Source organism: Pezoporus wallicus, unplaced genomic scaffold, assembly GCF_028554395.1.
Source record: "Pezoporus wallicus isolate ANWC-B61680 ecotype Strahan unplaced genomic scaffold, APGP_CSIRO_Pwel_v1 contig_8723, whole genome shotgun sequence".
Classification (NCBI taxonomy): Eukaryota; Metazoa; Chordata; class Aves; order Psittaciformes; family Psittacidae; genus Pezoporus; species Pezoporus wallicus.
Genome location: NW_026635404.1, coordinates 873,333 through 896,618, shown reverse-complemented (window position 1 = coordinate 896,618; position 23,286 = coordinate 873,333). Strand labels below are relative to the sequence as shown.

Sequence of the window (23,286 nt, the reverse complement as noted above, 5' to 3'; positions counted from 1 at the left end):
ACTGGAGAGAACCCAAATTATCAAAGTCTTTACTGAAGAGAAACACAGTGGGTGTTGAAGAGAAAGGCAGTGGGTGTGTGGAAACCACCCTGCTTCTCCAGGAGAACAGATGCAACAGGTTCTATATCTCTCTATGGGACCAGGAGCAGTTTAGGAGCTTGCTTGCAGGAAGTTTTAGGTGACTTTTCCCATATGTGATAAATCCACGTTTGAAAGGAGGCAAAATAGTCCTGCCCAAGCAGGCAGCATGGACCTCTATGAAACAGGGTAAAACCTCTCCTGGGTTTGGGTTTTATCATCATTGATCCCAGCAGTTCATTGCTTCTGGGGAGAGGCTCCCCAGAGGACCCAGCACATGCATCAGTGAGGTTGTACTCACCATTTCTCATTGTCCAGATCAATGTCCTCGATTCCCTCTGAACCAGCTGGAAGAGGCAGCAAGGTCTTGCCCTTTACTTGGCCAACAACCTTGAAAACAGTGCTTTTCAGGTTGTGGACATGACGTATAAGGTCTTGGGACACCACTCGTGGCCAGCCCTGATGGTTCTTCTGGTTTGTCAGGATGGGCACGATCACCTACAGCAGGAGTCATGAGAGCAGTGAGAAACAAGTGCTGCAGGAGACAGACAGGCCACCCTGCTCCTAGGTCCTTGCTTGGCCAAGCCTGCACACTCATCGCTGCCTCAAGCATTTCCCTGCTACATGAAACAAGGGCAGATGATGATGAACAGACCTCATCAAACCCCTGTATAGGCCCACTCTGTGCACTTGTACATCCCTTCTCCTGAATCCAAGAGGCTGAGTAAGTTGGAAAGCGGCAAAGTGAGCAGCCCCATCTTCAGCCTCCCTCAGCCCTACATCTAGAGACAGCACCATGGGTCCTTCTCCCCTTGCCTTCACAGAACATCCTGGTGCTTGCTTCACCTTTCAGAGCACAGGCTCTCCCAGGGTGGCTCCAGGCTGGCACCAGCCTGCAGCAACAACCCGACAAAGCCTGGTTGTCCCTGGTGACAAACAATGGCCTTGGCTGAGGGGAAAGGGATATATAGCTACAAATACACTGAAAAGGAATAAATACAAAAGTGCAAAGGAGTCCAGCAGCCAGGCCTGCCCTGGTGCTGCCCCATCTCTGTAACTCCGGCTGGCACTGCAGACCTGGCACCAGCAACCGTCATGCTTAGGGAGCTGTGGGGAGGGCGAGCACAACCCCAAGGAACTAACTGTGGCTGCCCCATCCCTGGCAGTGTTCAAGGCCAGGTTGGACACAGGGGTTTGGAGCAAGTTGCTCCAGTGGAAGGTGTCCCTGCCCGTGGCAGGGGGTTGGAGCTTTAAGGTCGTTTCCAACATAAACTAGTCTGGGATTCTGTGAAACCATGGACTGAGAATGCCAGTGATGTTGTAACCAGTCAATGAGAGCTGCTCATTTTCTTCTTGGTTGTTAAACCTATTGTTGGGCTCCCCAGGAGGCCCCAGCTCCACAGAGCAGAGGCGCACTCCTCCTGCCAGGCAGACAAGGTTGCTTCCTCACTGAATGCACACACAGTTGTGGTGTGTCTGTTCCTGACATCCTAAAACACCCGCAGTGAGATGGACACAAACTGTTTCACTGACAAATTCTCCTAAGGCTGCCCTAAACCCAGGAGGGGTTCAAGGACCAGAGACCCTTCCACTCCAGCACAGCCCCATCACTGTGTCCCACAAGTGACGTCTGGAAGTGGGACCAAGCCCGGGCAGAACCTGCTCGGCAGCAACCCTGCATGGGGAGAGGAAAGCCTGGGAATGACCATCAGGATGCACCATCCCACCTGCTGAAGGCAGCCCGGAAACAGGATCTACCGGGATCTGCTGGAGTGTTCCTGGCCTGTGCCACCACGTACACATCAACCCCAAATGCAAACCCCTGTCTGGGCAGAGTCACCAAGACCATGGGACTCAAGGCCCTCAAAACCAGAGCTGCCCACGTACATAATTGTTATCCCACCAAAGTGGGATAACCGCTCTGCGAGGCTGCTCTTGGAATCCAGCCTATCCATCACCATCAGTCCACCAAGAGCATCTCCAATCAAGCAGCTCCTCTATTCCCCATTGCAGCCTTGCTGCTGAGACTTCTCCAGGTGAGGGGCCATCAGGAATAGCTGGGGACAGCGCTGCTTCTGGCTGCCAGCACAGGAAGGAGCAAGGACCTTGAAGATCCCTCTGGGCAAACATCAGCCTCCCGGGGTGTGTGAACTGAGTTCAGTGGCTCTGAATTCCTTTAGCTGAGTTCTCGTCACTGGGTGGCTTTGCCCAGCTTGGAGCTGGTTTCTGGAGCCTTGGGCTGTGCACCCGTGCTTAGCTCTTGGAAGATAAAGGAGCTGCGTGGATACCAAGGGGCAGAAACCAGAGAGATGTGAAGGAGTTTACAGCCCACCTGTAAAAACAACCCAATAATGGACAAGGAGAGCCCAGAGCAGAACCCAGCACTGGACCAAGATGTAATATGCACACAGACATGGGCTGCTCCTATTCCTGCACCACTTTGTTACACTCAGGCTACAGGAGGCTCCCTCTGACCACCAGGAAAGGCTTTTCCACACGAGAGTAACCGAGCACTGGCATGAGGCTGCTGGGCTTCTTGTGGCATCTCATCTGCATCCTCACAGAGACTTAGAAGCCACATGGGCATGGCCCTGGGCACCCGGCTTTGGGTGGCTCTGCTTTAACAAGGCTTGGACCAGGGGACATCGAGGTGTCCCCTCCAGCACTTTCCAGCCTGTGATTTGTGTCCCACAAGGACAGCAGCATTAGACAGGCCCACAACTGATGTGGGTCAGGACTGAGGAGGTTTAACTGAAAGACCCCCATGAAGCAGGAGGAGGTGCTGTGAATCATGGAATCAACTCCCCTGGAAAAGCCCTTTCAGCTCCTCCAGTCCAACCCTTACCCCAGCCCTGCCAAGGCCACCCCTAACCCATGGCACTGAGGCCTCATCCCCACGCTGTGTGAACACCTGCAGGGACGGTGACTGCAGCCCTGCCCTGGGCAGCCTGTTCCAATGCCTGAGCACCCTCTGGGGCAGGAATTGTTCCTCAGCTCCATCTAAACCTGCCCTGGTGCAGCTGGAGGCCGTTTCCTCTTGTCCCATCCCTTGTTCCTTGGGAGCAGAGCGCAGCCGCTCCTGGCTCCATCCTCCTGTCAGGCATTTGTAGGGAGCCATCAGGTCCCCCTGAGCCTTCTCTTCTCCACACTGAACCCCCCAGGTCCCTCAGCCCTTCCCCATCACCCCTGTGCTCCAGGCCCTGCACCGGCTCCATTCCCTTCTCTGGCCCCGCTCCAGCACCTCAGTGTCTCTCTCGTAGCGGGGTCAGAGCGGCTCCAGTCGCAGCAGGAGCAGGAGCAGCCCCGCAGCCCGCTCCCAGCGCTGGAGGCTGCCCTGGCCTTACCTCCTCCACGAGGGCGGCGAAGTGCGGCAGGGGCTCTGCGGGGAGGTCCCCGCACAGCAGCGGCCCGGGGCCGGGCGGGCGCAGGAAGAAAAGCGCCTTGCGGCGGGCGGAGGGCGGCGGGGGGGGGCCCAGCTCCAGCTCCAGCTCCCCCCCGGGCCCGCGCCAGGCCAGCAGCGCCGGGCCCGCGGCCCCGCTCAGGAACGACCTCAGCGCCGGGGCCGCCGCCCCCAGCCCCGGCCCCGGGCCCAGCGCCAGCGCCGCGCACCGCTCCAGCCGCGACACCGCGGGGTCGGGGGCAGGCTCCGGGACCGGCTCCGGGCTCGCGGGGGGCTCCTCCGCCACCTCCATCGCGCCGGGACCCGCCGTGTTTGCGGGCGGAGCCGCTGTTGCCCGGGGCACACCAAGGCGGGGCCCAGCGCCGGCCCCGCCCGCCCGCCCGGGGGCTTCGTTCGCCCCGTCTGGACGGGACGGGACGGGCGGCCCCGGAGCCAGCCCGCGGGGAGCGCAGCGGCCCAGGCTGGCCCCTGCCGCCACCCACAGCAGCACGGGGAGCGCACCGGGCCCCGCTGCACCCGCGGCGGCTCCATAGGAAAGCGAGAGGCGGGTCTGGAGCCATGAGCACCGAGCTGAGCTCTTAGGCAGAAGTTCTTCCCTGGGAGGGCGCTGAGGCGCTGGCACAGGGTGCCCAGAGAAGCTGTGGCTGCCCCATCCCTGGCAGTGCTCAAGGGCAGGTTGGACACAGGGGCTTGGAGCAAGCTGCTCTAGTGGAAGGTGTCCCTGCCTGTGGCAGGGGTTGGAGCTGGAGGAGCTTTAAGGTCCTTTCAACACAAACCAGGCTGGGGTTCTATGAGAAGAAATGATCCAATTCACACCCATGCAATAACAACAGCTCACTTAGTCTTACCCCAGGCCCTGCACTGGGGTTTCAGGACCCAGCTGTGCTGGTCATCCCCTTTCTGCTCTAGACAAGCACACTTAAAACACAGCTGATCAACAGAAGGTGCTTGGCTGCCAGTTGCCTTCTTACGTTTCCATGCCCTTAAAATGAAGCCTTAAATCTTTAATGCGTGCTGGTACTGTTTCCTGAGCCACCTCTGAAAGCAAAGCCAACTGAAGCAGCACAAAGCTCCCGCCCCTGCTCCCAGACACAACACTGGTGAGGAAGAAGTAACGCTGACCCCTAGGCAACCTCCATCACTCTCACCTTGACCCCAGGCTTTCCTCCTGTCTGCCCACTGCCAGCTCACAGCCGCTGCACCCAGGGTGGGAATCTGCTCCAGAGGCCTTCAAAGGCCACCTCAGACGTTATCAGTTTGAGTTGACACACGGAGCTGTGGATGTCCACGGGCCAACTGAGGCAGGCGGGACATCACTGGCAGGAAACAGCCAGCACAGGCCTGAGGCTCCAGCAGGCTGTGGTACTTACATGAGCGCTGTAATGCACAAACAGGTCAGGTCAGTGCCCAGAGCAGTTCAGGTGTTTGCTTTCCCTCACTAAGTCACAGAACTCCAGCCTGGTTTGTGTTGGAAGGGACCTTAAAGCTCCTCCACCTCCAACCCCTGCCATGGGCAGGGACCCCTTCCACTAGAGCAGCTTGCTCCAAGCCCCTGTGTCCAACCTACCCTTGAACACTGCCAGGGATGGGGCAGCCACAGCTTCTCTGGGCACCCTGTGCCAGCGCCTCAGCGCCCTCACAGGGAAGAGCTTCTGCCTAAGAGCTCATCTCAGTCTCCCCTCTGGCAGGTTAAAGCCATTCCCCTTGGCCTGTCCCTACATCCCTTGTCCCAAGCCCCTCTCCAGGTTTCCTGCAGCCCCTTCAGGCACTGGAGCTGCTCTCAGGTCTCCCCTTCAGGAGCCTTCTCTTCTCCAGGCTGCCCCAGCCCAGCTCTCTCAGCCTGGCTCCAGAGCAGAGCTGCTCCAGCCCTCGCAGCAGCTCCATGGCCTCCTCTGGCCTCGCTCCAGCAACTCCACGTCCCTCTTGTGCTGCTGCCCCAGAGCTGGATCAGGACTGCGGGGGATGGGGGTCTCCCCAGAGCACAGCAGAGGGGCAGGATCCCCTCCCTGAGGTGCTGCTCACGCTCTGGGGGTGCAGCCCAGCACATGTAGGTGTCTGAACTGCCAAGTCCTCATTACTAACCCAGACAGAACCCAGCCTCTAGCACATGTCCAGTGGTTTATTCAGAGTCTAAATAAAGGATTTGAAAAAACAGGAGGAAAAAAACTGAGAAAACCACAATAAAATGGGAACACAGCAGCATTCGCATCCTGACTTTAACCTAAATAGTAATTGGGTCCCATTTTATTGTGATATTTCCTCCTATGCTGATACAAACACCTCTGGGTGCCAATACCTGGTTACATTCCTCACAGCCCTGAGAGCTTCCCATCTCACTCTAGTGGACCCAGGGCACCTCCAGGGCTTCTCCAAGCTGAGCTGCACACGGCTGGCTGCTGCCCTTGCATCACTCATAGCCTGTAGCATAAAACCCAAATTAAAACAGTTGAGAGAGAACAACTTCTGGCTAAAAGAAAAATGAGAGCGGGACTGGTGAGACCCAGGGCAGGAGCTGCAGGGGCAGATACTGTCACCACAAGGCCTCGTGCTGCTCAGCAGCTTCAGCCCACGGAGATCCCTCACGACCAAGCAAAGCCAGACACTGAGGCCAGCCCTGTTCCATGGCTCTCACAGCGCTGCACACTCTGCGCCCCGCAGAGCAAGGCCTCTTCTTGCAGAGCATCCCCAGCCCCTGTCTCTTTCAGTTTACACTTTTAAGCTTCTTGTTTGGAAGTTCCTGATGGTTCTTGACTTGTTTCCGTTTCTGGCACGGTGCCTCCTTGTTCTCCCCAGCACTCAACTTCTCCAGGATTAGAGCAGTCTCTTTCAGGAGCCGCAGCTCCCGTTTCTCCTTTCTCTCCTCCATTTCTACTATGTCATCTGCAAACAAAGCCTTCAGAGGTGGGATCAGCTTCGGGATGGTCTGGAAGTCACTGAAGCGTACCTGCAACAAAGCACAGGAGCACCTGCATGAGAGCTGAGCTTTGTTTTCCTGCCTCCAATTTAATTCCTACGAGACGTGGGTCCTGTCCACGTTTCGCTCCATCAGTGACTATTCCCACTGCTATAGCTGCATTCAATCCAACACCAGCAGTGTTGGGCTCCTCCGTGTCCTCTGCAAGAGGCATCAGCAGCACCAACAGAGAAGGGAGAATATGGTGGCCACTGTTAGAAACCCACAAGAGCTACACTCACTGCAGAGCCTGAGGGTCCAGTGGAGGACGTCAGAAGTGTTATGGTCAGACTGGGCTCTAGTGATGGCGCTCGAGCTTCACTCAACCATACCTCTGACAAGATCATTTACTCTTTTTCAAAAGACTTGTGCTAAATTTCAGCTTTCTAAACGAAGGGGCAGTGAAAGTCAACACAGAACAAAGAGCGAAGGCAGCAGAAAGAACAACAGGTCAGTGCAGCTCTGGGCAAATTCAGTGTTCACGGCAGTTAATGGCTCATTTACATCCTGATTCCTACGTAGTTATATGAAGCCCAAAGGAACATTTAAGCACTATGTGTAGGAATCAAATCTGATTCAATTTATCAGGCAACTGCTGAAATATGGAGATTTGCAGATGTAATAAAGTAGCTTTATCTGAACTTGAACAGGACAAAAGTCAGCCTTTCCACTGGTTAAAGACCCCCTACATTCAGCTCTTAGCAAACCGAATTTCACATCAGAAGTACTGCGTGATTCCAAAGTTTCCAGAGTGGAAATGGAGCAATATGAAATGTCAAAGAGCCCATTATCATAGAACAGTTTGGATTGGAGAGGACCTTAAGATCATTCAGTTCCAACACCCTGCTATGGGCAGGGACACATCACACTAAACCATGTCACCCAAGGCTCTGTCCAACCTGGCCTTCAACACTGCCAGGGACAGAGCATTCACCACTCCCTTGAGTAACACATTCCAGTGCCTCAGCACCCTCACAGTAAAGAGCTTCCTTATAACTAACCTAAACTTCCCCTGTTTAAATTTAAACCCATTCCCCCTTGTCTGGCTGAATGAACTCCACAGACTTTACAGAGATTGTCCATAGCCAAGAGAACGATATCTGAACAGATCATAAGGCAGGAAAGGTGATGATGTACTGGAAAGTGTGGGATCTGGGCACAACATACATGGTGTTGAATAGGGGTGGATACTGCCCTGAGATAGTTTCAGCTTTAGAGTTTTAGTTGTTGCTCAACAGCATTTACCTGACAAAGCACTTTTCAGTCCCATGCTCTGGCAGTGAGGAGTGGCACAAGAAGCAAAGAAGGGGAGCAAAGACAGGACACTTGACCCAAACTAGCCAAAGGGGTATTCCACACCACAGAGCATCATATAAACTTTGGGGAGCTGGCCAGGAGCATATGATGCCCATCCCATCCCTGAGCAGCACTCTCAAGAGCCCTCAGCACCCATCTCACCCCTTCCCCACACTGACATCTGCTGCTAGCAGCAAAAGGAGCTCTTTCAGAGGAGACTGACTCTTCAGAAGGAGATGGTGTATTGATACGAGTGGAGAATTCAACTTGTGAGCAGCCATTCCCAAAGTAACACTGAAACCTTTCCCACAGGCTGGCTCCAAGCTCCCAACTTACCCTCATATGATCGAATGCAATTCCAACTTTCTCACTGAAGTCTTCACTGAAGAGCGGGATCTTGGCATATCTCTGGCTGAAGTGGTTGAGCATGATGAACTCTGCACCCATCTTCATCCCAGTCTGAATTGCCTGCGAGGTTGTGCTGCAAAGGAACAGGAACAGGGCACCACGTCCCTTTCACACACAGCCTGGCTGGTGCTGCTGCTCCAGGGTCAGGGCTGGCTGCTCTGCATGCAAGGGCACCTCCACACACACCACCAGGTCCTACTGACACGGGTGGAGCATGAGGTGTCCCTGCTCTCTGCAGCCACAGGCAGACACCTCTTCCTCTGGCAACCTGTGCTGGTGGCAGGTTTGACCTCCAAACATCTTCAAGTGCATGAGAGCAGCTGCAATTACCTGGATCTCTGCATTGAAGAGCTCCACAAAGTGGGGACAAGGGCTTATTCAAGTACTTGCCCCAGGGGTGCCAGCAAGTCCAGCTCCTGCACAGCAACTTACATGGAATTCTAAGAAGCTGCTCTCAGGTCTCCCCACTTTTGCTGGGGGAACACTTGGTATTGCAGCACTTGGCTCAAATTATGTAGTTGGGTGCAGGGACAAGATGACTCTTCCAGAGTAATAGTTTGTGCTGGAAGGAACCATTAAGCTCCTCCAGCTCCAACCCCTGCCACGGGCAGGGACACCTTCCACTAGAGCAGCTTGCTCCAAGCCCCTGTGTCCAACCTGGCCTTGAGCACTGCCAGGGATGGGGCAGCCACAGCTTCTCTGGGCACCCTGTGCCAGCGCCTCAGCACCCTCACAGGGAAGAATTCCTGCCTAATAATCTTCTACCTCCTGAGTTTAGTCCTCCATATAATCAAGCAGAGGGCCTTGCCTTTGGGCTAGGCTATTTGTAGAGCTACCGCAATCTACTACTCTCTGGGGACTTTCAGAGGAGCTGTGAAGGCTTCAAACTGGTGCAATGAGCAACACAGCATTTTAGTACTGAGGAGCTCTACACACACCAGAACCATGTACAGGACTTGGGCCCTCCACCACCAGCTCCAGGGACAAAACCCAGCTCAGCATCTCTGCCTTCCTCGTGAGAGACAGCAGAACATCCCCTACCTGTGTGTCTTCTCTATAGCTTCTTTCTCCATGCCATCTTCCAGCGTTGCTTCATGGATCAGCAGGGTAGCATTTTTACCTGGGTACAAAAAGCATATATTCAATGTTCAGGTGAATACAGACTGGTTCAACTGCCTGCATGAATTCTCATTTCCCCCTCTTAGAACCCTGGTGTGTTGCAGGCACAGCACCGAGGGTCTAGGGGTGCCCACTAGTTTAGGGGATACCAACAGTTCCAGACCTTTCTCCAAGACCTTCTTCAAGCAGAGGGTGTTTGTCACCTACCCATTTGTACTAAGGCCATGCAGGGCATTGTGTCCCCAGAGTAAACTACTTTCCAGCCAGATTTGTGGATCATTGCACATGCAAAAGCATTTTTACAGTGCTGGACTTCACAAGTCTGAAACTGAACAAGGACACAAGTGTTAAAGCTCAGGTCCCCCCTGGCCCCTTGCAGCAACTGTCCCTGCCAGCTCAGGAGCTTACCTCAGCCAAGTCGTAGCTTTGCAACAGAGAGCTGACAAACTCTTTAGCTTTAGGCTTGATGTTCTCACAGCCTTTCACAAGGGACTGGGATGGAATCATCCTGTAATGGAGGGGAGAGAACTAAGGACAGGTACAAAGGAAAATATCTTGTCTCTAAGCAGATGATTTCTCCTCAGTTCACAGCCTTACAAACAAGATGCCTTTGTGCAGGCTCACACTACCCAGTGGCCCAGAAACTCATCCAACCACTTCCCCCCCACTGCCCAGTACTCTGTTCCAGGAATCTTTGTTCACTTCCCCAACTCTCTGAAGGGGAAGCAGCATTTAGGCCTCTATGAAGTAGCACAACTGTAATAAACTGTCTCCCTCTCCTTTGCAAACTGCACATCCTAATTCTACACAATAGAAGGAGTCAGTCACCTTCAGTAAAGGGGTTGGGGAATGGATGACAGCAGTTTGCCTTGAGTAAGGACCCAGCAAGGCCATTCCTCCACATACCACACAGAACACTCACTTGATGTCTCCAAGAATCAGTTCACAGTGGTTGTGGTACTCGTGTAGCCATGGCATGATCTGTTCAGGTGCTACCAGAAACAGGGGGCTGAAAGGCTGACCAAGGGCTGCCTGGAAAAGCAAAAGCGGGGGAAAAAACCAAACTCAATACCAGATATACACCAAATCGGAGATGAAATACCAAGGGAAAGGATGGTGCTTTTTCACTGCTCTGAAGTTCCCTCCCCTCGCCCTAAGGCGAGGTGCGGGGCAGTGAAACAGCAGCACTACTTACAAAAGCTTTCCGCCTCTCCATCAGGATGTGCAGCAGCCCCTGCAAAGGGAGTGAACAAGACACAAAGCTGCAGAGATGTCTGGGGTGGAAGTAACAACAGCGCTACCCCAGCTCGCTGCAGCGCCTGGAAGGTCTATAGTCAGGAATAGATGACAGCTCCTTTCCAGTAACTGCAAACTGCTGAGCTGTGGGAACAGTGGCACTGCTCCTACCCCAGGCCAGTGGCCAGCAGCCCCTCAGCCCTTGCCAGTGCTGCTGTGCTTTCCAGGCACAAGGCAGCAGACCAGCAAAGGCCCTGCTCAGGCCCAACCTACAACAGCAACTCGCCCTCCTTTGAGCAGTGACTGCAGAGCACTGAAGCAAGCTGGGCTGGACACTGCTAAACTACTGCAGCTCCAAATGGTCCCAGCAAATCTGCAGGGACCCCTAACTGAAAGGGAGAGGGGATGAGAAACAGAGAGGTTCAATAGTGCCTTAGGAATGCAGAGGAGATGAATACAGGCATCCCTGCCAGCAGGGCAGCCTGTAGTCATAAGTTACTCCCAAACCCCAAGGAGCAAAGCAGGCCTGGACAGGAGCCCATCTCCTTCCAACCCCCCCACCTACCGAATGGTGGTCAGTGTGCATGTGAGACACAAACACAGCTGCTATGTTACACAGCACCCGGTCAACTTGCTCTCCGTAGTGGCGACAGAGCTGTCCAAAGGTTCCTTCTCCACAGTCCAAGAGCAGGGAGTGGGTAGAGCTGACAAGACAAGTGACAATGACAGTGGGCACTGCATGAGCTCTGCCCAGGGCCCACTCAGGGAGGGGATCTGTTGGGTTGGATGCTGGAGAGGGACTCTTCATCAGGGACTGTAATGACAGGACAAGGGGTGATGGGTTCAAATTGAAACGGGAAGTTCAGGTTAGGTGTAAGGCAGAAGTTCTTCCCTGTGAGGGTGATGAGGCCCTGGTACAGGGTGCCCAGAAGTGGTAAATGCCCCATCCCTGATAGTGTTCAAGGCCAGGCTAGACAGAGCCTTGGGTGAGACAGTCTAGTGAGGCATCCCTGCCCATGGCAGAGGGCTGGAACTGGACGATCTTAAGGTTCTTTCCAACTCAAACCATTCTGTGATCCTATGATTCTAAGGCACAGAGCTCTCAGTGCTCTAAACCTCTAAATGCAACTCCAGCTCTACTAGCCATGGGTTTAGAAAGACTGTTCTGCCTGCACAGCTCATTGTGCTCTCGTATTAATGCTGAACACACCCTCGGAGCAGACGGTGAAATGAGATTTATGTTTGGCTTCACAAACATTGAATGCTTGGCTTTACAGGTGGCTCTCAGGTCTTCCCCTACAGAGACACAGGGGCCTGACACAAGTCCTACAGGCTTCACAAGAGGGGCACTCTCCCTGTGTCATCAAAACAGCCCTCTGAGACACTGAGCCGGCCCAAGCAGCACGCGTGGCACTGGGATTTACCTGGTATTTACCAGCGTGGAACTGACATTTCGGATCTTCATTGGAATTGCAGATCCTGTTCCCAAGAACACAATTTCAGGATAAGCACCCATATTTCCTGGAGAAAACAGAAGGATTTTCAGGCAATTTTATCCACATCCTGCCCAGTCAGACACCACTGAGTTCAAGAGCCTGGTAACTCCATGGTCTTCATGTCCAGTGTGTTTTTTGCTTCCCTCAGCCTCAAGCTTTCCTACAGCACTAAGGTGTATGAGGGAAGACAGAATGAGCATCACCAAGAGCACACATCACAGTCAAGTGCATATCCAGAGGTGGGCAGACAAGGCCTCTGCTCAATGACAGAGCTGGCAGCTCAGCAGTGACCTGATTCCTCCTGTTCTGCACTGCCCTGACTCTGGCCCAGAATCAGGATGCAGGCAGTGAGTGGTGCTCTGCCATACCATGGGAGCATCACTGCTGACAGGACAACTGGGATTTGGAGGAGAGTGCCTCCCAGAGAGCTGGATCTAGAGCCAGGACACAAAGACTCACACTGTGGCTGTTACGACAGCACCCAACATGAGCAGGGCTCTGCTCAGCTTGGAGCAAGAATCCATGGCTGCTTTGTCTCTGCCCCCAGCAGTGCTCAGTCCCCAGACCCAGCAGCTTCAGAAAAACAGAAGCACAAGATGGCCTAAACCCAACTGAAGCAAGACAACTCCATTTGCACTAAGCCTGGCCTCTGTACAGCTCCAGGAGGACTTAAAAGCATCTTTCAGGTCTCAGGAAAACTGTATGTTCACAGCTTTGTCTGGGTTCTAAGGCAGTGGGTCACCAAGACCACCTACTTCCCATTACACCGATCCAAGACAAGTTGCTGACTCTCACCTGGAACAGCAGCCAGGCTCTCTCTGCACTCCTTCACTCGGGCCTGGAAGTCAGGGAGGTCCAAAGCTTCACTAACAAACGCGTCGTGATCGCAGACAGTCACAGCATCTCTGCAAGAACAGACCAGGAGCAGGATGGGGCAGGGTTGGAACTGAAAAGACAGCACTTGTCCAAGCACAGTGTGCCAAAACAGTCTTACAACAGTCACAGAACCCCAGACTGGCCTGTGTTGGAAGGGACCTTAAAGCTCATCCAGTTCCAACCCCCTGCCACGAGCAGGGACCCCTTCCACTAGAGCAGCTTGCTCCAAGCCCCTGTGTCCTGCCAGGGATGGGGCAGCCACAGCTTCTCTGGGCACCCTGTGCCAGCGCCTCAGCACCCTCACAGGGAAGAGCTTCTGCCTTATATTTAAATCTCCCCTGTTTCAGTTTGAACCCTTCACCCCGTGTCCTATCGCTCCAGTCCCTGATGAAGAGTCCCTTTTCCAGCATCCTTCTAGCTCCCTTCACACGCTGGGTGCTGCTCTGAGGTCTCCACGCAGCTTCTCTTCTCCAGGCTCAACAGCCCCAATGTTCTCAGCCTGTCTCCATACAGGAGCTGCTCCAGCCCCTGATCATTCTCGTGGCCTCCTCTGGACTTGCTCCAACAGCTCCATGTCCTTCTGATGTTGAGGACCCCAGCACTGCACACAGTGCTGCAAGCGGGGTCTCCCCAGAGAGCAGCAGATGGACAGGATCCCCTCCCTGAGCTGCTGTTCACGCTCTGGGGGTGCAGCCCAGCACATGGTGGTGCTCTGGGCTCAAGCACACACTGAACCCAGCTCATGTTCAGTATGTTCTCACTCAATACTCCCAAGTCCTTCTCTGTTCAACCTGTGTCTGTGCCTGGGATTGCCCCAACCCAGGGGTAGGACCTTGCACTTGGCCTGGTTGAACTTCATGTGGTTCGCGCTGTTCCACCTCTCAAGTGTCCCTCTGGTTCCCATCCCTTCCCTCCCATGTGGTGACTGCATCTGTGTTCTATTCTGCCCAACAGAGCCAGAAGCTCGAGCCATGGTAGCTGCTATCCCCATGTGGTCCCTGCCCTTAAGCTCCTCACTGAGCAGCTTCACCTACTTGCCCACAAAACAAGCACCAGGGAAGTCTGCAAGTGTTCAAGCACAGCTCTGGCACCCTCTGAAGACCCAGAAAGCCCAGCAGGACTTTTACCAGGCTCCCCAGAGAGTCTCTCCCTGCCACCGCCTGCTCTGCCACAGCCACACTTGTGTGCACAGCGCACAAGGTTAAAGCAAAGGGCAGAGCAGTGCAGGAGGCTACAAGAGCGACAGAAACAGCACTCCAGACCACGTCCTACACCTTGTCTGAGACTTCCTGGGACAGGCACACAACTGACAGCTTAGCAGCTACCCCAGCACAGCCACCAGGAGGAATGTGCAAAGGACATCAGCCCCCCCGCCCCATCCACCCTCAGCACAGACTCACCCAGAACACCCCAAAACCAGCAACCAAAGATTCCCACCGACCTCTGCCACTCCTGCTGGGGTCTGAAGTGGTATTTCAAGAGGCATTCTCCTCGTACAATGGGCACGCTACACACAGCCTCTTCTTCCTGCAGGGAGAAGAGCGACATTAAACATGTTCTTTGCTCAGGAGCATGAAAAACAAGCATTCAGGGCTTGGCCTACCTTGCTCTGGTAGGTGCTGAGCAGAGGGAAGATCTCAGGGTGGATGAGGTTGAGCTGAGTTTGGATCTTGTAGCTGCGTGGGTTGTGCACGGCAGAGGAGTTCCCATTGAGCACCAAGTGCTGAGTTCCGGGTCCAAATCTGCAAGAGGACAACAAAGGGCACAATGGCTTCAGTCCGACATTAGAGTTGGCATATGCGTGCATCCGAGCCAGCAGAGCCCTACTGCCAGCCAACAGCTCTTTCCGTTCTGGGACGATGCTCTTATCAACATGATAAGAACATGCTGCTGCCCATCAGTGACACTCCAGGAATGAGATCACCCACCTCTGCAGCCACTGCTGGTAGCGGCTGTCTCGAAGCACTGCCTCTGGAGTCATGTGAATAACCAAGGCCACCTGATGCTCAGGATTTCCCTCCTGGTACCTGGGGCACGTTCAAATAGAGAGCACCTGAGCTTCAGCCTCCATCACCTTGGCCTCCCCTCTCCCGTGTGAGTGCTGTCAGAGATGCCCCCTGCAGCAGGCAGAGCACAGGAAGCTCAAGGCTCCACAAGGCCTAAGCCTGCCTTTGCTGCCACCTGCGCTCTGTCCCCAGGGCAGTTCCTCTCCTCCAAGAGCAAGACCTGCAGAGCCTTTCAGGAGCCTGCCATGCTTCTGCACAAGCCCTGCAGAGATGCTACACGCAGCCCAGGCTTCTACTGCACAGGGAAGCAGCAGTCTCTGCACTGCTGCCTTCCAGTGCACGACCTTCTTTGAAGGCTCCTAAGGGAAGAGCAGCCTGTGACCATGACAGAACCCCACAGGTCCTGCACAGCCCTGCCTTTCCTAAAAGGCTCAACACACCACCAGGCCTTTCCTGGGTCTCTACCTCCTTAATAGTGCCAAGGAGCACAGACATCAGCCCCAAGAACCACCAGAATAAGAGCTTCTCTTTGGCATAGATGTGCCCCCCACACCACCCCGTTACCTTCGGAAGGTCTCGTTGTCACACACAGCATCCACAAAGCCCTCGTGGGGACACTCCAGCACAATGAACACTGGGCCAGGGTCACCAGGGGCGCACAGTTCTTCAGGAAAGAGCTGCAGGCAGATACACACAGACCACACCACCATCAGGCTATACACACACCTTCCTGCATCACTGTGTTTGACTCCAGAGAGGCGGTGGATGCCCCATCCCTGGAGACATTCCAGGCCATGCTGACTGTGGTTCTGGGCAACCTGATCTAGAAGATGTCCCTGCTCATTGCACAGGGTTGGACTGGATGAACTTTGAAGGTCCCTTCCAACTCAAACCATTCCATGGTTCTTTAGGGAGCTGTTACATCAGCTCCAGCAGCAACTCCCAATGCTCAGCAAACCAACCAATGCAGTTCTTGTTCCCTTTCTGCTCTCGCTACACAAGTCTGCATTTTGCTGTGTGACAACAAATCCCAACTGTGGTCTTGGAGCAAATCCCAACATAACACAGAGGAAGGGAATTTCGGCAGTTGCCGGGTACCCATGGCAGCTTCAGACAGGAGCAAAAGCATGATTAAGAAAATACTTTGTGGAATTCTTATGACACAAACATACATCAGTCACATCTCCCAGGTTAGGATCTTCACTTACAGATCACCTGTGACATGGCCAGAGCTGGCTCTGCCTCTCACTTCACACTAGTGTTTGAGACATGAAGACCCTGCACACAGGAGCCACTGGACTTCTTTTGGTGCAAGAGGAGCAACCAGAGCAAGGAGGGAGTGACAGCTACGCCAGCGTCCAACCCATGCAGGGATTAACTCTACTAATGCACTCCTAGACCTGCATCAGCTTTGGGCAGGGGAGGTAAGAAGCTCTGACAACCAGCAGCCGCACAGCCATAAGCACAAGTGAATTCATTTCAGAGCACACCTCCTTCATCACACCCTGCCACAGCCCCACTCATGCTCCCCACAGGAGCCACATTCAGGCAGAACAGGGAGCAGTCACTCACCAGTAGCCACTCAAAGCTCCAAACCAGCAAAAACCACACCAAGGAGGGGTGAGAGGGAACAGGCAGACATCACTGGTGGGACACTGGCACAGGGTGCCCAGAGCTGTGGCTGCCCCATCCCTGGCAGTGTTCAAGGCCAGGCTGGACAGGGCCTGGAGCAAGCTGCTCTAGTGGAAGGTGTCCCTGCCCATGGCAGGGGTTGGAGCTGGATGAGCTTTAAGGTCCCTCAAAAATGGGTGTAAAAACCCACCCCATGTCCCAGTAATTACTGGTAGGCAAAATCTACACAAAAAGATTATTCCCCCGGGAGCCTGGTGAAGGAGGGAGGATGGCAAAGCCAAGGCACAAAGCACAGCCACATCTTACCTCTCTGCCTTCAAAAGTGATGCTCTCCCCATTCTTGAGAGCTGTGATTATGGGAAAAATGGCTGGAGTTCCCCTGAAACAAAGGGCATGGAAACATTCAGCTTGCCAGCAATGTGCCTGGGGTTTCCCAATCACCCAGCTGGGATCCTGTACTCACACTGGCAGGCCCATCTCCTGTGCTTTAGCTGCCAGGAATTTTCCCTTCCTGGGGTGAATCTGAAAGGAAGAAGCAAAGCAGAATTACCAGCCAAATAAGAGAGATGGGAAACAAGATCCATGGATTTCCACTGGTCTCATTTTCCCCAGAAGAGACTTTTTTGTCTCCAAGATGCTGTAGCTGCTTCTTGCACATTTCTTTAGCCAAGGGAGCAGTACAGATTTCCCCATTGTAAGCATGAAGCAAGAATGGAACCTGTCCACTCATAGTTGGCTGCTCTATAAAGAACACTGCTCAAATATGCCTCCAGCTTTCACACATTCTTCTTCATGCTCCAGCCACTCTGAAGAGCAGCATCACAAAACAGCTTCAATGCCCTGCTGGAAAATGTCATCTCCAGTTAGATCTGCTTAGCAAGATGTCCTAATGACATTAGGAATCATTTCTTAACAGAAAGGGGTGGAAAACCCTGGCTCAAGCTTCCCAGAGAGGTGGTTAACGCTCCAAGCCTGTCAGCATTTAAGAAGGGTTTGGACAATGCCCTTAATAACATGCTTGCACAGCCTTGAAGTGATCAGGTAGTTGGACAAGGTCACTGTTGAAGATCCCTTCCAACTGAAATACTCTTCTATTCTACACCGATTTTGATACCTTTATGCCCAAGCTTACTTTACAAAGGAAAGCCATGACCAGGTCAGGGTGCCTGCCTGCACACTTCTGTTCAGCACCTGTAAAAGAGAGCAAAAGACCACTCACAATCATCACTACCATTCTTCCTTAAAACCAAAATGCGTCCATGTTTGCTAAAGCACCAACAGGAGCAACATCTTCCAGCCCAGCAGCAGAATGCTGAATGAGCCTAAAGGCAGAAAGCCCATGGCTTCAGCTGGGAGAAACCAAATTAAAGCCCAAGACTGACAAGTAACTAATCCAAACATCCCCTTGTAATTACATGACACAGGCTGAAGCACCCACTCCAGCCAGCGGCAAACTACTACAGGGGCTATCCCCACCCCAAGCTGGAATCGTGTCCAATCTCTATGCCTTATTAGTTCCGTGTCAACTTCCAAAGTGACAGAACACATCCTGCTCCTTCAGCTGAGCTTCTCTATGGACCTTACTTCCAGACAGCAAGCAGCTTGGAGGACAAATACATCTCCTTAACTGGGCATCCTTTCATTAAAGTTAAAAAGGGAATACCATTTCTTTTTCACCTCTCTCCTTTGGGCTTTCTTCTTCCTTGCCTTTCTCCAAGCTTTGCTGTGCAGCTCTTGGGGATCCAGGACCTGCATCTCCTTTAGGGCTATTTCCACCTTGGGTTGATGCTCCAGGACTCTGAGGCAACATACTTTCAGCAGCTTGTGGCTTTCCTGTCCCAAATCCAATAAAACCAGAGAAAAATCACTCAATCCCAAGGGACAGATATGGAAGAGGGAATGCTTCTTGACCAGAACACAAGGCTCCTCCCCCCCAGTCTGACTTGTGCTTGCATAATCCAGTCACATTTCAGGAGCCATCCACCATCCAACTCCACAGTCCAACTGTCAGAATGGCTCAACTCTGTCAAGTCTGTGCCTGCACTATGGGAATCACAGCTCCCAGCAGTAAGAGACCACAGAAAGCTGAACACAGCGACAGCTCAAGGTCATTCTACACACCCACACCTAAAGGAACAATCCAAAGCCCCAACTCAGCAGGTCCTGTCTCTTTGAAGGAGATTCTCTTCCTGAGAAACACATGCAGCTTAATAGACATCTTACTCAGGCTTGCAACCAGAAGCCACCCTGAGCGTGGTTAGTGAACAAGTGCTTCTCCTGCGTGACTACAGCCTCACATGCTCACCTGCAAGAGGTATCTGGTGGACTGTCATCGTCTCATCCTTATACTCAGGCTCTGTGTGCAGCTGCACGGCTGGAAAGAGATCAGGAACTGGCATTAACAGGCTCAGAAGGAGATTTCAATCAGGAAAAACTCTTGTATCTTTCTTAAACAAAGCCTGATGAATATCCCCCTCCTTCCCTTCTCTGCCCAACTGTAAAGATTGAGTAATTACGCCTTAAAAGCCCAATATCCACAAGAAGCAGTCCATGACCCCATGGGAAGGTAGTTCACTGCCAGACTCTGCAAGCAAACTGCCTTCACAGTGGTTTAAAACAATGCTGTCTAATAGTCCAACAGACTGGCCATGGCCTACCAGAAACAGAGCTGGAAACTATCTATGGATCTGAAGCGGGTATCAGAGCAAAACAAAGGCTTAAAACTGAGTGGATCTAAACCAGAGGTTCTATCCTGCAGGTGTGACTTTTTGATGCAACCTCGGCTACAGCTGAAACAAAACCATTCCAAGCTCATATTCACTAAACATCACTCCCCACATACCTAAATCCATTCTTTTTAGGGGCCCAGGGAATTGCCGAATCGCTTTCAAATAGTTTTGCTGGAAAAGAGAGAGCATATCAGTTCCTTTCAGTGAAGTCAAAGGCTTTGCACCATGTCAGGCAAAACCTGGGCAGCACACAGCCAGCCAGAAAGCACTGGGCAGGTTCCCACATCCCATGGGCATTGCTCCTCTAGAAAGAGGAAAGAAACCCAAGAACCACTCTCCCCATCCTTTCCAGCAATGTAGTCAGCAGAAACTGTAAGGAAATGAAATAGTGCTGAGGACTGCGAATGACCAGCCTAGTCATGGCATTAGTCTGGCAAGCAGCACATTAAGCAGGAGATCAGAGACCAAGTTTCTATTAAAAGAACATTGAGAGGAAGCAGATGGGAGAACAAAGGCTGCCCTTGGAGGAAACATGAGTTACTAGAACCTCAGCTGACAAGACAGGCTCAAGGAGCATCAGTCTGATGCTGTCCTGTATGTAACTGAAGAGATTTGCTTCTCAAAGCCAGCCCTTTGGCAGAACCTTCAGGCTGGCACTTGCTCAGACCAGCACTTTCCACCTGTATGATGATTCACTCCTGTTCTACCAGCTCTCTCAATTCCAAGGTCAGCTTTAACACTAGAAGGGTTCCCTTCTTCAAGCTTCCCCACTTACCAGCTTTGGTGGCCCTAGGAAAACACATCTTTGAAGCCCCATAGCCTTTAATGTGAGAATCATACCTAAAAGAAAGGGAGAAACAGCTTTATCACAGCCCTGTAAGCGCTGGTGGATAGTGAAGAAAGATCCCTAAAGGAGTCCTGGTTCTCTCCAGGAAGGCTGGAATTGAACCGAGATCCAAACTCAATTTCACCTCAGCTTTGTGGCAGTTTCAACAAGCCACTTAGCAGAAGGAAAAGATTCCCAAATCCTGACAGTCACAATTTAGAGCCAGTTACCTGCATGGATTGTCGAGGTGCTCCTTCCTGGAAGACTTCCAGTTTTAATGAATCCCAAACTGCTTTGGGGTGGAAGAACCTTAAAGCTCATCTTGCAATGGGCAAGGACACCTTCCACTAGACCAGGCTGTCCAGAAGCATATCCAGCCTGGCCTTGACTGTCTCCAGCGATGGTGCATCCATCACCTCTCTGGGCAATCTGTGCCAGCGTTTTACCACCCTCAGTGTAAAGAATTTCTTCCTCACATCCAGCCTGAATCTTCCTCGTTTCATCCTACCACAACAGGCCCTGCCATCCTTCTTACAGGTCCCCGTTAAGAACTGAAAGGCTGCAATAAGGTCTCCTCAGAGTCTTCTCCAGGCTGAACCAGCCCAGCTCTCCCAGCATTTCCTCACAGGAGAGATGCTCCATCCATCTGACCCTTTCTGTGGTCCTTATCTGGACCCTCTCCAACACATCCACATCCTTCCTGTGCTGAGGACTCAGGAGCTGGACACAGCACTGCAGGTGGGAGCTTACCAGAGCAGAGCAGAGGGACAAGAAGGGACCTTCTTTAATTTCACCCTGCACTGAGAACAGGAGGGGGGCAGAAGGCCCAGGAGGTGCCTGTAACTCAGGAGCAGCCCCTGCCGGCAGTGCCAGGCTGGTAACGTCTCTGCTCTGGCAGATCGGCTGATGAGAAACTTAACATGAGCCGGCTTCAGTGTGTGCTCGCAGCCCAGAAACCAACCGTATCCTGGGCTGCATCAACAGGAGTGTGAGCAGCAGGTCGAAGGAGATGATCCTGCCCCTCTGTGATCCTGCCCCTCTGCTCTCCTAAGACCCCGCTTGCAGCATCGTGTGCAGTTCTGGTGTCCTCAATATAAGGACATGGAGGTGCTGGAGCAAGTCCAGAGGAGGCCACAAGGATGATCGGGGCTGGAGCACCTCCTGTATGGAGACAGGCTGATAGCATTGGCGCTGTTCAGCCTGGAGAAGAGAAACTGTGTGGAGACCTCAGAGCAGCTTCCAGTGTCTGAAGGGGGCTATAAGGAAGGTGTCCCTGCCCCTGGCAGGGGTTGGAACTGGAGGAGCTTTAAGGTCCCTTCCAAACCAAACCGTTCCATGACTCGGGCCGGTGAGGCCGGGGCTGCACCTCCCCCTTCCCCCTGACCGCACCGCCGCGGGCACACCCCGCCGTGACCGCGCTTCCCCTCCGCACCCCGGGCAGCTCCCAGCGCCACGGCCGGCTCCAGCCCGCCCCGCTCACCTGGCAGCCCCCCGACGTTGGCCCAGGCCACCCGGCTCAGGAAGATGCTGTCCAGGTGCGAGATCTTCAGCCTGGGGGGGGGGGGGGGGGGGGGCACGGGGCGGGAGCGGTGAGCAGGGCCCGCCGCGGCCCCCGGGCTCCCCCCCGCCTGCCCGCACTTACTTGTGCTCCTGCATGGCCCGCTGCGTGCCCTCGCCGCAGTTGAAGAGGTACCTGAAGGGGAAGAGGAAGGGGGGTTCAGGGCGGGCCCGGGCGGGGGCTCCCGGCTCCGACGGCCCCGCACTCACCGGTTGAACTCGGAGAACACGTAAACGGCGGCTCCGGCATCGCGGCTCCCGGCCGCCACCACCTGCACGTAGACGGTGTTAGGCCCGGCCAGGCCCGTGCCCGCGCTCCGCCGCCGCTCGCGGGCCCACACGTGGCGCGGCACGTCCCGGGGCCGCCGCGCGGGCCGCGCCGCCGAGGAGGCCGCGGCGCCGGTGTCCGCCATGGCCCTGCCCGCCCCGCGCCGCGCGGGGCCGAGCGCCCGCCACAGCGCCCACATCCGCACAGCGCCTCCGCGGCGGCCCCGCGCCCCGCCATGTGACGGGGGACAGCCAATGAGAAGCGAGAAACCCGGTTCTGCTCCACGCCCGTCCGCCGCCCCAGGCCCGTGTGGTCGCCGGCAGGGTCCGGGTCCGGGCCCGGGCCCCAGGGGGAAGTGTTGGGGCTCGGTGGCCTCGCGGCCCTGGAGGGGCCGAGCCCCGCTCCCCGCGCTGTCAGGACAAGGGGGACACCTTTAGGCTCATCCGGTCCAGCTGCGCCCAAGGCCACCCCTAACCCATGGCACTGAGGCCTCGTCCCCACGCTGTGTGAACACCTGCAGGGACGGTGACTGCAGCCCTGCCCTGGGCAGCCTGTTCCAATGCCTGAGCACCCTCTGGGGCAGGAATTGTTCCTCAGCTCCATCTAAACCTGCCCTGGGGCAGCTTGAGGCCGTTTCCTCTTGACGTGTCACTCAGAGCTCGTGGTCAGACCAGGCTGGATAAACCCCGTGGCCGCGGGGCTGAGCCAGAGCTCAGCCCTCCCAAGGTCCCTCAGAACCCACGCCACCATTTCCCCGTTGCTCACAAGCTGCGCCTCCACAGGAGCCTTGCTCAGGTGCTGTTCACAACCACCGAGCACTCAGGCCGCAGCTGTGCTTATCCTTGAGTTCTCTACACCCCCTCCGAGCCCTCTGAGGCTTCGTGTTTGCTGCTCTACACTGTGCTGTAACCGGAGTACCCCAACATAAACAGTCCTGATCATCAATATCCCTTCCTTGCTTCCAAAGGCGAGCCTTATCTTCCTCAGGGCTTTGCTTTCAAAACAGTCTCCCTTTATTCTTAATGCCAATGCTCTTCCCTTTCTTTTCCAGTGATCCAAGCAAGCGCTTTGAGTGGGGACCTGTCCAAACCTCATCTTGCCGTGGCTGTTGTACATCTGTGCTCAGTCTTCCTGCAGATCTATAGCTCACCAGTTCCCCTTCTTCTGACTCCCATCTCTTCACACCAATTAACGTGGTGGTTTTCCCTGCTTTTCCCACTTCTGGATGAAATAAAAGGCTTGTTGCTTTGAAAGGCAAGCTCTGTTCATGCATGTTTTCCACATTAGAGCCCTGCAGCCTAAAGCTCACTCCCAGCACTTGGCCCTGCTCCCTGCAGCCACATAGGAAGGGAAACATCACTTTAGATCCTATATTGCTTCCCAATAGAAGTTGAAGGTTCCTAGAG

At 54.1% G+C, this 23,286-nt stretch overlaps 2 protein-coding genes across 2 annotated transcripts in view; both read right to left on the bottom strand.

Moving 5' to 3' along the window:
* The window catches only part of LOC130606909 (dynein axonemal heavy chain 9-like), a 39,945-nt gene extending 36,175 nt beyond the window's left edge, over positions 1-3,770 (bottom strand). The window contains exons 1-2 of the mRNA XM_057423542.1: positions 3,423-3,770; positions 380-576 (exon numbers count right to left, since the gene is read on the bottom strand). Coding sequence (XP_057279525.1) covers positions 380-576; positions 3,423-3,770 — 545 coding nt within the window. The remainder of the gene's footprint in view (positions 1-379; positions 577-3,422) is intronic.
* A 2,263-nt stretch (positions 3,771-6,033) lies between these two features.
* On the bottom strand, positions 6,034-22,079 carry ELAC2 (elaC ribonuclease Z 2). Its single transcript, XM_057423421.1, has 24 exons — positions 21,823-22,079; positions 21,698-21,748; positions 21,536-21,606; positions 20,005-20,069; positions 19,343-19,400; positions 18,806-18,874; positions 18,178-18,333; positions 17,633-17,691; positions 16,964-17,022; positions 16,807-16,879; positions 15,433-15,545; positions 14,791-14,889; positions 14,466-14,604; positions 14,304-14,389; positions 12,782-12,891; positions 11,915-12,011; positions 11,056-11,194; positions 10,450-10,488; positions 10,177-10,286; positions 9,663-9,762; positions 9,462-9,582; positions 9,177-9,255; positions 8,064-8,208; positions 6,034-6,422 (listed from the first exon to the last, which is right to left on the bottom strand). The coding sequence occupies exons 1-24, from the start codon at positions 22,077-22,079 to the stop codon at positions 6,180-6,182; spliced, it is 2,538 nt and encodes an 845-aa protein (XP_057279404.1). The 3' UTR covers positions 6,034-6,179.
* Positions 22,080-23,286: the final 1,207 nt, after the last annotated feature.

Excerpts from the sequence above, each read along its gene's own strand:
- ELAC2 (XM_057423421.1), bottom strand. The coding sequence starts at position 22,079 with ATGTGGGCGCTGTGGCGGGCGCTCGGCCCCGCGCGGCGCGGGGCGGGC. Across the intron at positions 21,607-21,697 it reads CGGGCCATGCAGGAGCACAA|GCTGAAGATCTCGCACCTGG; the intron begins GTAAGTGCGGGC and ends CCCCCCCCCCAG. Across the intron at positions 19,401-20,004 it reads TCCTAGGGCCACCAAAGCTG|CAAAACTATTTGAAAGCGAT; the intron begins GTAAGTGGGGAA and ends TCTCTTTTCCAG.